Source organism: Palaemon carinicauda, chromosome 13, assembly GCF_036898095.1.
Source record: "Palaemon carinicauda isolate YSFRI2023 chromosome 13, ASM3689809v2, whole genome shotgun sequence".
Classification (NCBI taxonomy): domain Eukaryota; kingdom Metazoa; phylum Arthropoda; class Malacostraca; order Decapoda; family Palaemonidae; genus Palaemon; species Palaemon carinicauda.
The window spans coordinates 11,802,472-11,816,453 of record NC_090737.1 but is presented as its reverse complement, the minus strand read 5'-3'; the positions used below and the strand labels follow the sequence as shown (position 1 = coordinate 11,816,453).

At 41.4% G+C, this 13,982-nt stretch overlaps 1 protein-coding gene across 1 annotated transcript in view; it reads right to left on the bottom strand.

Annotated features, from left to right (window-relative positions):
* The window catches only part of LOC137652174 (uncharacterized), a 54,941-nt gene that overhangs the window by 17,543 nt on the left and 23,416 nt on the right, over window positions 1–13,982 (bottom strand). The window contains exon 3 of the mRNA XM_068385383.1: window positions 7,239–7,390. Within this exon, the coding sequence (XP_068241484.1) occupies window positions 7,239–7,390 (152 nt within the window). The remainder of the gene's footprint in view (window positions 1–7,238; window positions 7,391–13,982) is intronic.

Here is a 13,982-nt window from a genome sequence, read left to right as displayed (position 1 = left end):
GGGGCTATGGTGTTGTCAGAGTCCACCTCCACCACCTTGTTAAGCTGGAGGGACTTGAAGTTTAACAAGGCCAGATGAACCGCCAACAGCTCCTTGCAATAGATGTGAAGTGTCCTTAGCTCCTGATTCCATGTACCCGAGCATTCCTGTCCGTCCAAAGTCGCACCCCAGCCCGTGTCTGATGCGTCAGAGAAGAGATGGCGGTCGGGTTTCTGAACAGCCAAAGGTAGACTTCCTTGAGAAGAAAGCTGTTCTTTCACCACGTGAGAGTAGACCTCCTCTCTTCGGAAACAGGAACTGAGATCGTCTCTAGCGTCATGTCCTTTATCCAGTGAGCCGCTAGATGATACTGAAGGGGGGGGAGGTGGGGTCTCCCTAACTCGATGAACAGGGCCAGCGATGAAAGTGTCCCTGTTAGACTCATCCACTACCTGACTGAGCATCGGTTCCTTCTCAGCATGCTCTGGAAGCAATCTAGGGCTTAGTAGATCTTTGGGGCCGACGGAAAAGCCCGAAAAGCTCGACTCTGAAGATCCATACCCAGGAAGACAATGGTCTGGGATGGGACGAGCTGGGACTCCTCAAAATTGACCAGGAGGCCCAGTTCCTTGGTCAGATCCATAGTCCATCTGAGAATCTCCAGACAGCGACGACTTGTGGGAGCTCTTAAAAGCTAGTCGTCTGACGGAGCCGGACACAAGATCATGGTACTGCTGCACAGTCTGTGAACTGTCAACCATGGGAAAGCGAGGAAGTACAGTGACAACCCGAAGCTGTCTAGACTGTCTGGGTCGTAAAGACAACTCCTTATCGGGTTGCTGAGGTTGCCGCACTGCGTCACAACAAGTCACTTCTGCTGGTTGTTGAACGTCTTCCCAGTGACACACTGACTCCGTAAACAAAAAAATCCTCTAACAAGGACTAAGCTTGGACTGCATCTCTTGCAACACAGCTCAAGGTCTATGGGAGCAGGTGTGGTAACAGACGGGGTTAGCGACTGAAGTGGAACCATTACCCTCCCTGGAAGCATGTTATGCTTAAATAAAAGTCCATAGGAGGCTAAGCAGCTAAAGGCTCCTCTCCAAATGACAGTCCTCAAGGGAATATCAGAAGGAGGGAGAATAGCACTTTCTCATCTACAGGAACCATATCCGAGAAAAGCTAAGTTTTCTCAGTGAGGGTTTCACTGGTGCAAAAGCAGCAGACTAGAAGGCAACGTTATGAAACTGCTTGACAGTCTAGTGAGTTGGCAACAACCAAAGATGTGTGACTGAGAAGCATGCGGTAAGGTAAGCAGAGCATGCTGTATGCAGAGCATGCTGTATGAAGAGCATGCTGTAAGGTAAGCAGTATGGGATGAGGCTCATGCTGCATGGTATGAGGCTCATGCTGCATGGTATGAGGCTCATGCTGCATGGGATGAGGCTCAAGCTGCAAGGGATGAGGCTTATGCTGCATGCGTTGAGGAGGATGCATAGCATGAGGCTCCTCATAGCATGAGACTCCTGCCTCATGGGTTGAGGAGGATTCCGCATAGCATGAGGCTCCTGCCTCATGGGTTGAGGGGGATGCCGCATAGCATGAGGCTGCCTCATGGGTAGAGGAGGATGTCGCATAGCATGAGGCTCCTGCCTCATGGGTTGAGGAGGATGCCGCAAAGCATGAGGCTCCTGCCTCATGGTTTGAGGAGGATGCCGCATAGCATGAGGCTCCTGTGAAGTTCCTGCCTCAAGAGTTGCGTCTGCCTCAAGGGTGAGGAGGTAGCTGCGCAGAGAGAGGCTCATGCTGTGAAGAATGCGGTTGCTGCATGCGTTGAGGCGGCTGCCTCAAAGCATGAGGTTCCTCAAGAGTTGAGGCTCTTGCCTCAAGAGTTGAGGTTCTCTCAAGAGTGGAGGTGGCTGCCGCAAGAGTTGAGGTTGCTGCCTCGAGGATGGGGGAGGTTGCCGCAACGCAAGAGGTTGCTGCCTCGAGGATGGAGGAGGTTGTCGCAACACATGAAGCTCCTGCCTCAAGGGTAGAGTAGGTTGCTGCAAAGCATAAGGCTCCTGCCTCAAGTGTTGAGGAGGTTGCCGCAAAGCAAGAGGCTCCTGCCTCAAGGAAAGTGGAGGTTGCTGCACAGCGCTGGTATCTGGCAACTCCCAATGCGGCAGCTCACGCGTGGAGGTAGGTTGAGGAACCTCAACATCATACGTCTGGCAGGGTGGCCTGCGCAGAGGTGGAGTTGAGGCGGCTGCCTCATGAGCTGCACAGCGCTGGTATCTGGCAACTCCCAATGCGGCAGCTCACGCGTGGAGGTAGGTTGAGGAACCTCAACATCATACGTCTGGCAGGGTGGACTGCGCAGAGGTGAAGTTGAGGCGATGAGCGCTCGCAGGAGGAGGTGTGCTAACCTTCTCTGCCTGAAACTCCTGTATCAACACCGCAAGCTGAGACTGCATTGTCAGCAGCATAGACCACTAGAGTTTAAGAAAGACAACAACAAACGGAGCTACTGTCCGTTGAAACTGAGGGTCTAAAACAGCTGGTGCGGCAACAGACGGAGTTACTGTCTGTTGCGATACCACCTTGCCTCTCTGGGAGGTGTGCAGTTGTCGTACTGCAGCAAGTCCGAACTGACCCAGTGCTAATGGCTACACCTAGGAGTTGGACTTGCGCGGAAGGGACCGACTTGCACTTAAAAGCTGCAAGATTTGGTCCATGGTTTCTGCGAGAAACCTCTTCCGCAGACGAGGAATAAAAGGGCTCTCTCGTCTTTGTGTGGGTGGGGTGATCACGTCGGCAACGTGTGTAGATACACCCGAAACCACGGAGGGAAACGTCTGTTCGTCGATCAAGGCCTGCTGAACCCATAAGTCCTTCGACATTACTTCTCCCCTGGGCTTGGGAGCTTGTAAGAGGTCCCAGACTAGGCGAACAACTGGCACGAACAGACGAACCCTCGAACGCAACACTGTAACACTTTGCGCATATCACTTTATCACTTTTGATTTTCTGTTTGCACTTATTTCACTGAACTCGAAACTTTAAGTGGTTTGTACCTGAAACACGCAATTCTATCCTTCATTAAAAGTTAGTAATTGCGAAAACAGTATTACAATGTAACAGAAAAACATAATGAAAGATAAATAATTCAGTGGCTGGGAAAGAGACTAAACACTGGATCAAATAAACTACGTTTAAAATCTCTCACCGCATAAAGCCTGAGAACAAGAATAAAACTCTAGAAACGTTTACCTTCTTCCACTAAAGAGACTAGGGAGAAGAGCAAAAACGATAACAACGTTACCCGCTTGAACGAAACGTTTATCCTCCTCTCTCTCCCTCCGTCTCTATCTCTCTCTCTCTCTCTCTTGACTTAGCACCTGAGAGAAGAGCCCAATATATATATCGTTAAAACATATTATTGTTAAAGGAAAAAAACTGAAAGATTTCCCAAATAAAAAGTTCCTTTATTAGAATTAAAACCATTTAAGCTAAGAAAGAATGAACAAAACGCTAGAATCGGTTTACTCTTACTGCAACGTGACACCGTGATAGACTCTCTCTCTATCGTAACGATAGAGCGCAAGTTGAACGTTCTGAACGTCAACCACTGCAGAGACAAAACAAAACGTTAGTTCAACTTTGAAAACAGTACAAGACTATCAAAGAAATTCTTTCAAAAACATTAAAATAGCATAATATGTTAACAGGTAAAAACGAAATGACGGGCTCAATGTTAAATAAATTCGGTTCCAAGAAAAGACCGCCTACTATTAGGAAAGGTCGAATATAAACAAATATAAAAATTAATTTTAATAAGTTTATAATAATTTAAGGAAGTTAATCAAAGAGGCCTATAAAAGGCGGAGAGATATAAAATAAATCTATAACTTTTGTTAAGCAAAATTAAGAGAGTCTATACTCTCTTCGACACCAACACTTCCGTCTAAGGGAAGGGTCGGCCATTTAAAAGTGAAAGAGAGTTCATACTCTCTTCGTACCTAAATCAGAAATTAAATCAAATTAATTCCAAAAACTTGCTAAGCTAATGATATAGCTTCCTGAATAGCGAAGGCTAAATTCTAGAGCAAATACATCACCAAATCGTGAGCAATAACTCCAGAATCAACAGCGTATCCATGTAGGTCTAGCCGGAGGCACGACAGAGGAAAAATTGAGGTGGTGTTGACAAGAAGTACTGGAGTACCTGACCACAGATGGCGCTGTGGTGTTCACCCCCACCTGTATAGCGATCGCTGGCGTATCCCTACCGTAGATTTCTGTCGGCAACAGAGTTGACAGCTACATGATTATCGGGTAAAATTAATATTGAAAATTAATATAACAGTACAGTGCAGTGATTACACATTTTATTTGTGTAAAATTTTTAATCTTCATTCATTTCAAGCAAAATGTGATTTTAATTTTCATAGCTTAATTACTAGTTAAATATTTTAAACCACCTGTGCAAAGATTATGTAATGATGCTGTGATACTGGTTTTTGTCAAATATCACCACCTGCATAGCTGTGGTGTCCACAAAGATGTGAATAAACAGTTATTAGTAAAGTAGTTAGTAACAACTCACTGAGGATAGTAATAACATTTAAATTCATGATCAAAATGGTACTTTGCAAGAATTGACAGTTGTAAAGTAACCTGCTTAGTGATGCAAGATATAAATTTTCTACCTTCTCCAAATGACAGTTTAAGCAAACTAACTATATATTATGGTGTTAACACAAACTTTATTGAAACATTACTATACCATCCAAGCTTAACCACCAAGACTGGATGATGAAAGCATTACAGTAGACTTAATAATTCTGTACTGGAAAATTTGAGCGAACTATACTAGAAAAATTTTAAAAAGACCTACAAGTCCAAGATTTCTCGACTTACACTGGCTAGTCCAAAGAACTTATACTTTACATGAAGAAGCAAAGTATGAATTATAGGAAACATTTGAGTAAAAATGGAAAAAATAAATCATTGCCCGAGGAAGAGCAAAAGACAGCTGCTATATATTAAATGCTGAAGGACAATCTTATAGCAAATAATAACATCATTGTGGATTATACTTCTGGTAGTAAATCCTCAATATATGTAAATGTGTACAAAAGAAATGGAGGAGAGCCACATCACTACATCGTAGGGGAAAACACTAAGGTACGAGAGACATTCTTCATGTAAAAGAAGAAAATTCCCACGTGATAGTGGTGTCACTGCACCTCTCGCTGTGCTCTGTAGGCTTATCTTAATTGTAGCATCCCTTAGGCTCCTAGCTGCATCCACTTTTCAACATGAAAATACACTGACATTCTTGCTTGCTTCTACCCTTCAATCTTGCTAAACAACAATTCTAATTTGGTGCTAATACAAGGCTTTACCAAAAATTGCAATTGGCTGGCGAACAGTGGCGACTTATGGCTAAAATCAGTTGGCGTACTGCTCCAGAAAATTTTGTAACCTTTATTTTAATATTGTGTAAAAGGACACAAACAGGTATAAAAAATTATACAGAAACTTGACAATTCTAAAAGAACAAACATTTTTACTTACTATAACCTAAATTGTTACAGCTCGTTTGATCCATTCATTTAAAAATTAAATCCATTCTTGTTTTAATTTATGTAAAAAAACCAATAATTGTTTTCCTTGATCTGTGGATGAGAGCAGAGGAATTTTTCTCCATTGAAAGCATGCAAGTGCATTAGTCTTTCCGAATTCATGGTGCTTCTAAGAAGAGTCTTTTTTTTTTTTTAGTAATGAAAAGCAATGTTCTGCCTCTGATGTCATGAGAATTGTCAAGAGAACCAAAATAAGTTGAAGAGCAGCAAAAAATTAATCACAGAATATCTGTTAGTAGGATAATTAAATTCTAAAGTTTATCACTTTCAAGAATGATACACTGTTTTCAAGCACAACACACGTGGAGTGGAAAAAAAATACCTTGTGCCAACACATCAAGATCGGCGACTCAACACGGCGGGAGCGCCAATGCGCTCTCCCTCTCAGCTTTGTGTGCATTTTCCTGGCTGTGTATGCAAACAGACAAATGCCACAACTGGAACTGTGAAATGCACAGTTCCATAAAGATTTTTTTTTGTATTTTTTTTTATAAGCTGAAGGATGGAACAAACAAACCCCACAACTGGAACAGTGAAATGCACATTTCCATATGAAGATTTTCAGTATTTTTTCATAAGCTGAAGTTATCAGTACAGTAATATAAAGTGAAAATATGGGTGCTGCAGTTCCAGTGCCTACATGCCAACATGCCACATCAAACTTAAACAGGTTGGTCTACTATCAGTGTAGGAGAGCGAGAGAGATAAAAAAGCAATAGCATTACATCGTACGAATGTGCAAAAAGTGTGTGATACACATCAAGCTCCTATCAGTGTTTCTTGTGGGTTTTGTAGGATGCAATTGCCAATTTCCCATAATGCACAAAAATTTAAGTGTTATTTTGACTGCTTTATTTCCCTTCTCTTTGGGATCTTTGCAATTTCGCTATGTGACTTTTTATTTTATAAACACTATACCTTATCACCAGGTTGTCTTCTCCCAAAAGGGGATAGATTTTTTCTGATGTTTATATTCATGGCTAATGTATGTGATTCACTTGTCAATAGACAAACAACAGAAAAACAGCAGTGAAAAAATGCAATGTATGAACAGTTAACTCCCATTTTGCTAGAGTGACTCCTTAGTAGTGTCAGCAATTGTCGAGGAAGAAATGTAACGTGAAGTAACGGGTTGCTGACCAGGCAAGAGTCCATGTAGCTCTAGATAAAATAAAAATAAAAACCAACCAACTCATTGTGTGAACTGGCCTCCCAAGTTAGTATAGGGCTTCCTTTCTTCTGATGTCCAAATTTGTCTTAATTATACATGAAGTAACCAAGTCTAATGGTACATACACAGCAATATTCTAAAAAATTAATAGGGTGCTAGCTTGTGTCCATTTTCTACTTATACCTACAGAACTTTTATTAACAAAAGGTATTCATAAGCTACGCAAAGACTACAGGCCCTACTAAAGAATAGGGTGGTTAATGACCCTACTATCTAAATAGTCTGTTAGTACACCAAGAGTGAAAATGCAATTTTTTTTACAATGATTTCAATCAAAATTATAGGTGTGTTTAGATATTAGCCTACCTGAACTAAATCTGCATAAAACCAACATGCCTTCAATATTTTACCATTAATAACACAATTTAAACAATGACGTAGATGTATTATCTTACCCTGTCTTAGCAAAGTTGGTCCACAAAGTCATGACAAGTTCAGATAGAAACACTTCATCATGAGTGTAATTTGTGCCAAAGTGATTGAAACCTCCCACGAGTGGTGCTCCAAATATATACGGTAATTCTTCGCCATGTATAGTGCCTTGACTCTGCAAATGAAAAAAAAATGAATGACTTAATATAATAGACTAAGACTTGGTACCATATAGTAAAAAGGTAACATGGCTTAAAAATTAAAGACAGTGCTAATGCTGGCATATGACTTTAAAAAAAATATATGGTTAAAAAAAAAAAAGGACACCTGTCATAAAGTGGCTACGCTTTATTGGTTTCACTCAGTTTGGATGGCTCGTGTCCAAGTAGCGTTCACTTTACCTTAAGATGAATCATTTTGACACCATAAGCTATACAGTAGGTAAGAAATAGTCTCAGCGGCCACGACAGATTGGTTTTACTATACCTATTTGGCATACATATCTCAAGCCAGTCAGCTTACATCTGGTAATAAATGATGAAAACTTTATATTAAAACTAAATTTTGTCTAGCAGTCTTTAAAAATAATACGACTCGGCACCTTAGAAGATACATTATTCATATTCAAGGAAATGTAAGTTAAACAAGGTTAACTATGTAGAAAATGCAGTTTGGATTTATTTGAATTACTGGAACTTGGGCCACATGACAGTGAGGGGACCGGGTAGATAATTCAGTTGCATTATGGAGGTTATGCAGCATGATAAAAGACAGGAGAAGTGGCTGAAAGTAAAGTAGAAGGCTAACAAATGGGTGCATCTAGGGGTTGAATTATACTGCAAAGACTACAGTACAATGCATAAAGTGTACTGGCAATACTTTACCCGTAAGGTTTGAAAAATGTAGTGGAAATAATCAAATAAATGAAATTTATTAATTAAGCAAGGGATGTGGTCCTGAGTGCACAATCAGGAAAGTTATTTCAAATCTATTCCGGTGAAAGACCATGGTCAACAAGATTTGTAACCTAATCCTCCCCTGATGAAAAGGAAACAAGGGCATATGAAAAACTACAGCTGTCAATAACAGCCATGCAAATAACCTAGTTATTTACTTTAAGGGCCTGCTAATTTGGTCCTGTACAGCAGGAGAACCCTACTCTCTACAGGACCTCCACAGTCGTTTTATGATGTTCATTCAGAGCATTAAACATTTACCAATGCGTATTGTTCGCTTACTGTTTGATCATCACTGTCAAAACATTGGTAGAATAGTCTCCAGTTTCCTCTTGAAAGCCTTAATATCTTCAATTATTCGGATGTCTCGTGGGAGCCTACTGTAGTCTCGGGGCCACATATTTAAAGGCTCTAGAGCCTACAGTAGGCATGTATCTAGGTTCTAATATTTTGAAACCATTTATTTTTCAGATGGCTCATGAATTTTTCATATGCAATCTATTCTCTGAAATTCTGATGAAGCAAAAATTTCATTCTAGAATAAAGTTTTACCCATGCTCAACAAATTATCACAGAACCCACTAAGGAATTTCACCAGAAACTTGCTGCATACTAAGGAAGTAATGTGTTAAGAATGCGACTGTTGACTCTCTAAGACCAAGCAATCTCGTACAACCTCTTGTGTGGTTTTTCCTTTTCAACATATTCACGCTATATTTTTCCTTGTTTGAGCCCTTGGGATTATAGCTTCTTGGTTTTCCAACTAGAGTTGTAGCTTAGCTAGTAGTAGTAGTAATAATAATAATAATAATAATAATAATAATAATAATAATAATAATAATAATACCTGTAATAATATCTCTGGTAATCCTCGATATTTATCGTATTTTGTTTATATGGTAAGAGAGATCAGTGGAAAAAGTTGGGTTACACAGCAGCATTTCATGTACAGTTGGACAAGAATTCCTGGCACACCTCGCTCTGATGAATTGCACCCTGACATACCGTTACTGCAAGACAAGTACACAGAAAGATAGTGTAGAAAAGAGATGGCATCATGGGAGAGGTGGTGGGCTTAGCTACACACAGGAACTCGGAGCAGTAAGGGTGTGACAGGCTGCACTTCCTCTCAACGAGGTGTGCCAGGAATTCCTGTGTCCAACTGTATCAGTGAGATTTCGCCAAATAGGTTTTGTTAATCAGAGATTCAGAGGCGAGAGTGCTAGGTATACAATTGTTCACTGAAATGAATAGCAGGTGCTAGGTTATTTTGAATGTGGTTGTGGTGGCCTGGTAGTAGCGTCCTTGCCTGGTGATTGCCAGAATGGGGTTCGCGTCCTGCTCTAACTCATTAGTTCCTTTAGTCGCTGCAACCCCACCATCCATGCGAGCTAAGGATGGGGGGTTTGGGGGAGCCTATAGGTCTATCTGTCGAGTCATCAACAGCCATTGCCTGGCCCTGCTTGGTCCTAGCTTGGCTGGAGAGGGGGCTTGGGTGCTGATCGTATGTAATATGGTCAGTCTCAAGGGCATTGTCCTGCTTGATAGGGCAATGTCACTGTCCCTTACCCCTGCCATTCATGAGCGGCCTTTAAACCCTTTTATGTGGTATTTTCGTTATTTTCCAGGTTATACATTAAAATTCTTTAGACTCCCCTCCCAAAGGTGAACCCCCTACCTCTGCTTCTGCTGCTTACTTAACCCTGACTTACCTCTGACAGTCTTTGAAGAAAAATGTTGAACCAAAAATGGCCCTGTGTACTTTTACTACTCCGCCAGGCATAGCAATTTTGGTTGTTTACTTATCGGAGATTTATTCAAAATCATATAAAAAAACTTAAATATTTGCTAAAACAAAATAAAGTTAGCTTACAGGGATGTTATTCATCAAATATCAGAGTATAATTGGCTGAGAGACAACTTTGTGATTAAGAATATTATCAACAAAGTTCTTAACTCTTCTCTTAGTGCTATGGAAAACAAAATCTCCGTAAAATCATCCATCCTTCATTGCCTCCACGAACTCCCATTAAGGCTTGGTCTTCATCTTTAATACTTTTCCAATATTTTCTTGCCCTTCATACAACCCAGCTTCGTTCGACCACTTCCTTGCTTATGGTTTTCCATATCAATTGTCCCTCATTTCTCCAAATTAGTTGTCCAAACCGTTTCAACCTTTGTATTCTCAATCCTTTATTGCAGCTTATAAACATCTAGTTTCTCCACCAATTGTATTTCTGGGTCGACCTGTGACGGCCGGTGAAAAGTCCTTCTTTCTACCTTTTCTGATATAAATCTTCCAAATATACCAGAGAAAAATAAAAGCATGGAATGCAGAGGTTACTACCCTCGCGCGAGCACCTCGTGAGTGTCGTGTATACATCAGGGGCGTGTGAAAACCACTATTCACAGGCTGTCTTCCAATTAGATAACTCCTTCATCCAAGGGAAGGGCCGTAACAAAGACCCCAGAAACCACACTTGTACCACGCCCCGTCACCCACACGAACGCCTTCTAGGTCATCCTTCTGTTTTGGACTTGCCCGCTAAGTCGTTAATTGTTTTGATCGGTGTTTTCGCAAGTGATTGTCGTTAATTCAACATGACTGACGCTGCTACTTCACCTTTACCAATGTTAAGTACCATAGTTTGTTTTGACAGTTTATTTCAGTACCGGGCATTGGTTCTTTTTCCAGTAATGTGGATTTTAGTTTGGGAAGCGGTTGGCCTGCCTTGGTATCGGCAGCCATTTTGGTTTTGTTCGCTTCGGTAGTTTTTCAAATTAATATTGCCCATCTGGTACTCTGTCATCTAGGTTATATCACTTACGATTTATGACCAATTTTATTATCATTATTTATTATTGTTTTTACTATGGTAATTATTTGCTAGCAAGTCCAATTTGGACCAACTAAGAATATCGATCTAGTCTTTGTTATAGTTTTGTACACGCCTCAGGAAGGTGCTGTTTTAGACTATATCTTTATGTTTATTTGTTACGTTGTCGTTATTCTTCGTTCTTGGTTATTACAATTTTTATCATTATTCTTATCATATTATTATGTGATTTTGGTTCTTTATTATGTAACCATGAGAGCGTGAGCATAAAGTGCTCGTTTTCTGTTACTACAGTTACGAGTTACCCTTTCTCTCGTTTTCTTTATTAAGCTCGAGTAGGGGAGGTGGATTTCCCGTTTTCCGTTTTATACGATCACGAGTTATTCCTGCCTCCTCTTCTTCTCCGGGATGATGATATTACGTTTGATGATATTCACGTTTTATTGATGTGGTTACTGTTAATATAGCTAGCACTATTAATAGGTTCCGTTAGTGTATGAGTCATTATTTTGGGATCGCTTTATGCCGACACCCGTAGCTCCGCCTTGAGTTATACTCCGCTATAATGGATACTCATTGGGTGAGAACTAGTCGGATATTTGGAGTGCAACGGTGAAATCCGGCACTCAGACTCCGGCTGAGGCCTTTTGCACACGAACCTTTGTCATGATTAATCACAATTACATTACTGTATTACGGTCCTTTTTTCATCAAATCTCCGGCTTCACTGGAGATAACACAGACGTTCAGCATTGAGGTTAATATTATCTTACCGCTGAGGTTCACGATTTCACGATGACGGACCTTTGTCACCGGATCTCCGGTACAAACAGAGATCAATCAGACGATCAGAACCAGGGTACGAACCCTTTTTTCATGAATAATCACAATTTCATTATTACGGTCCTTTTTCATCGAATCTCCGGCTTAACCGGATATCACACAGACGTTCAGCATTGAGGTTAATATTATCTTACCTCTGATGTTCACGTTTTCACTATGACGGACCTTTGTCACCGGATCTCCGGTGGCAACAGAGATCACTCAGACGATCAGAACCAGGGTTAACATTATTTTACCGATGAGGTTTATAGTTACATCTTACGTGGTTACTGGATATTAGTATATTAGTTGTAGCTCTAGCTAACAATTTTGAAAATCATAGTAGTCACACATAGTTAATGTTAATTATTTCTATTGATTCATCTGTTCACTGACCAGAGTCTCAAGGAACAGTAAATAGCCTCTCATGGCATGGTTGGTTTCGACCTGGCTTTTCATTAGAAGGGGCTAGCGTTCGATCCCAAGTACTGAGTAGAAATTTATTTCTATTTGAACACGATGTTGTATGGATATTTATCCATATATACAGTATACATATTTATAATTAAATATATGCATAAATATAGATATATGTATTATATACACGTACAAATATATACATACACATATATTATTATTTATAGATATTTGGTTGATCCCAGCCTGTGAATAGGATCACTAACCAGAGTTTCAAGGAACATCCAGACTTATGTCTCCTTTCTTTTACAGAAGGTCCGCCTACATGGTATGGTTCCCGGAGTCATGCACGCTCTGCTACGAGCTGTCCTCCCTACTCCTGACCGATGATGTAAGTTGGTTCTAATTTGTTTCTTTTTGGTATCCTTTGGCGATGATTTAATCTGTTCTGGATTTATGAATACATTGCTTATTGAGGAGAACAGTCTTCTCCTTCGTCACTAATCCCCTCACTTCTTTCAGGATGATGATGAATCTCTCCGGCCTGCAAGAGCGGCTCTACGCTCTTGGGTATCAAGATTTGGAAAGAATGTTCCATCTGGAGGACCCTATCTCCTCGGAGTGTCCTCTCTAGGGTTGGACGACCCCATGGACGGGCAGGTAGGTGGTGAGGAGTTTTGAGCCTTCAGCTTTGCCATTATCTGCGTCACCGACCTAGGACCCTCAAAGGATCCTGATGTTCATATTACCTTGCATAAAACTGTGACTGCTAAAAGTCAGGGGTAGGGTTAAAGAGCAGATACAACACGTTCTAGGGCAAGCCAAGGAGGTATGACGGAGCTCAAAGATATGGTGGCGAATCGGATCCGTTCAGGAACTCTGATGTCTCCCCCTACAGCCCCAGACGCATCGAAGTAACCTCCTTCGATAAAAACAACACAGAAATTTGCCTTACATGTCCCATATTTAGATGGTACCATAACTATGGATGGCATAGACGTCCGCCCTCTGGAGGACCTAGAATTTACTCTCAGGGACTAGAATTCCCATTCAACAGATTTGTTCGATTGAAAGAGCATGCCTTGGTTAGGTTAGACAAGGTACCGAAGGTAACGGTAATATTTCCTAAAGAGCAGGCCCAATCTGTCTGGACAAGGATATTGTCGGTCTGGGGGTACGCTAATTCCAAGCTCACCCCACACAATGGGGCCTACGCCATATCTACAACTGCTCTCATTATTACCTTGCCTATTACGGATAAATTGACAGGTCTTACTATTCAAGCTCTTAAAGAGACGGACCCCACCTCGGGGAGCCCCTAGCCTCAATTTATCCCACTGAGACTTTGTTTCGGATATTCACGAAGAACCAATCTCTGCCCTACCAATTCGACCTACACGCTTTGTGGTCTGCTCGGGTTAGTTGTAGGAAATACGTTCTGTCTGAGGCCTCTATCAGACATGAACCGAGCAGGCTGATAGCTTCCTCCTGATGGGGTAAAACCCTCTTCCCTCAGGAGGAGGTGAACAAGGTTCTACAAGATGATACGAGAGCAAACCAAAATTGCAGGTGAGGCGGGGCCTCACTGCCAAAAAGAAGGTCGAAGACCAAAAGCAAGCTTTCTTCAAGAAGAAGCAGAGAGTTACCCTCTACAAAACGAACCGGGGTCACTGCCATCAATAGTCAGTTACCCACTCGTCACCACAGTCTTCCTCTGATTCGACGCCTATGCATC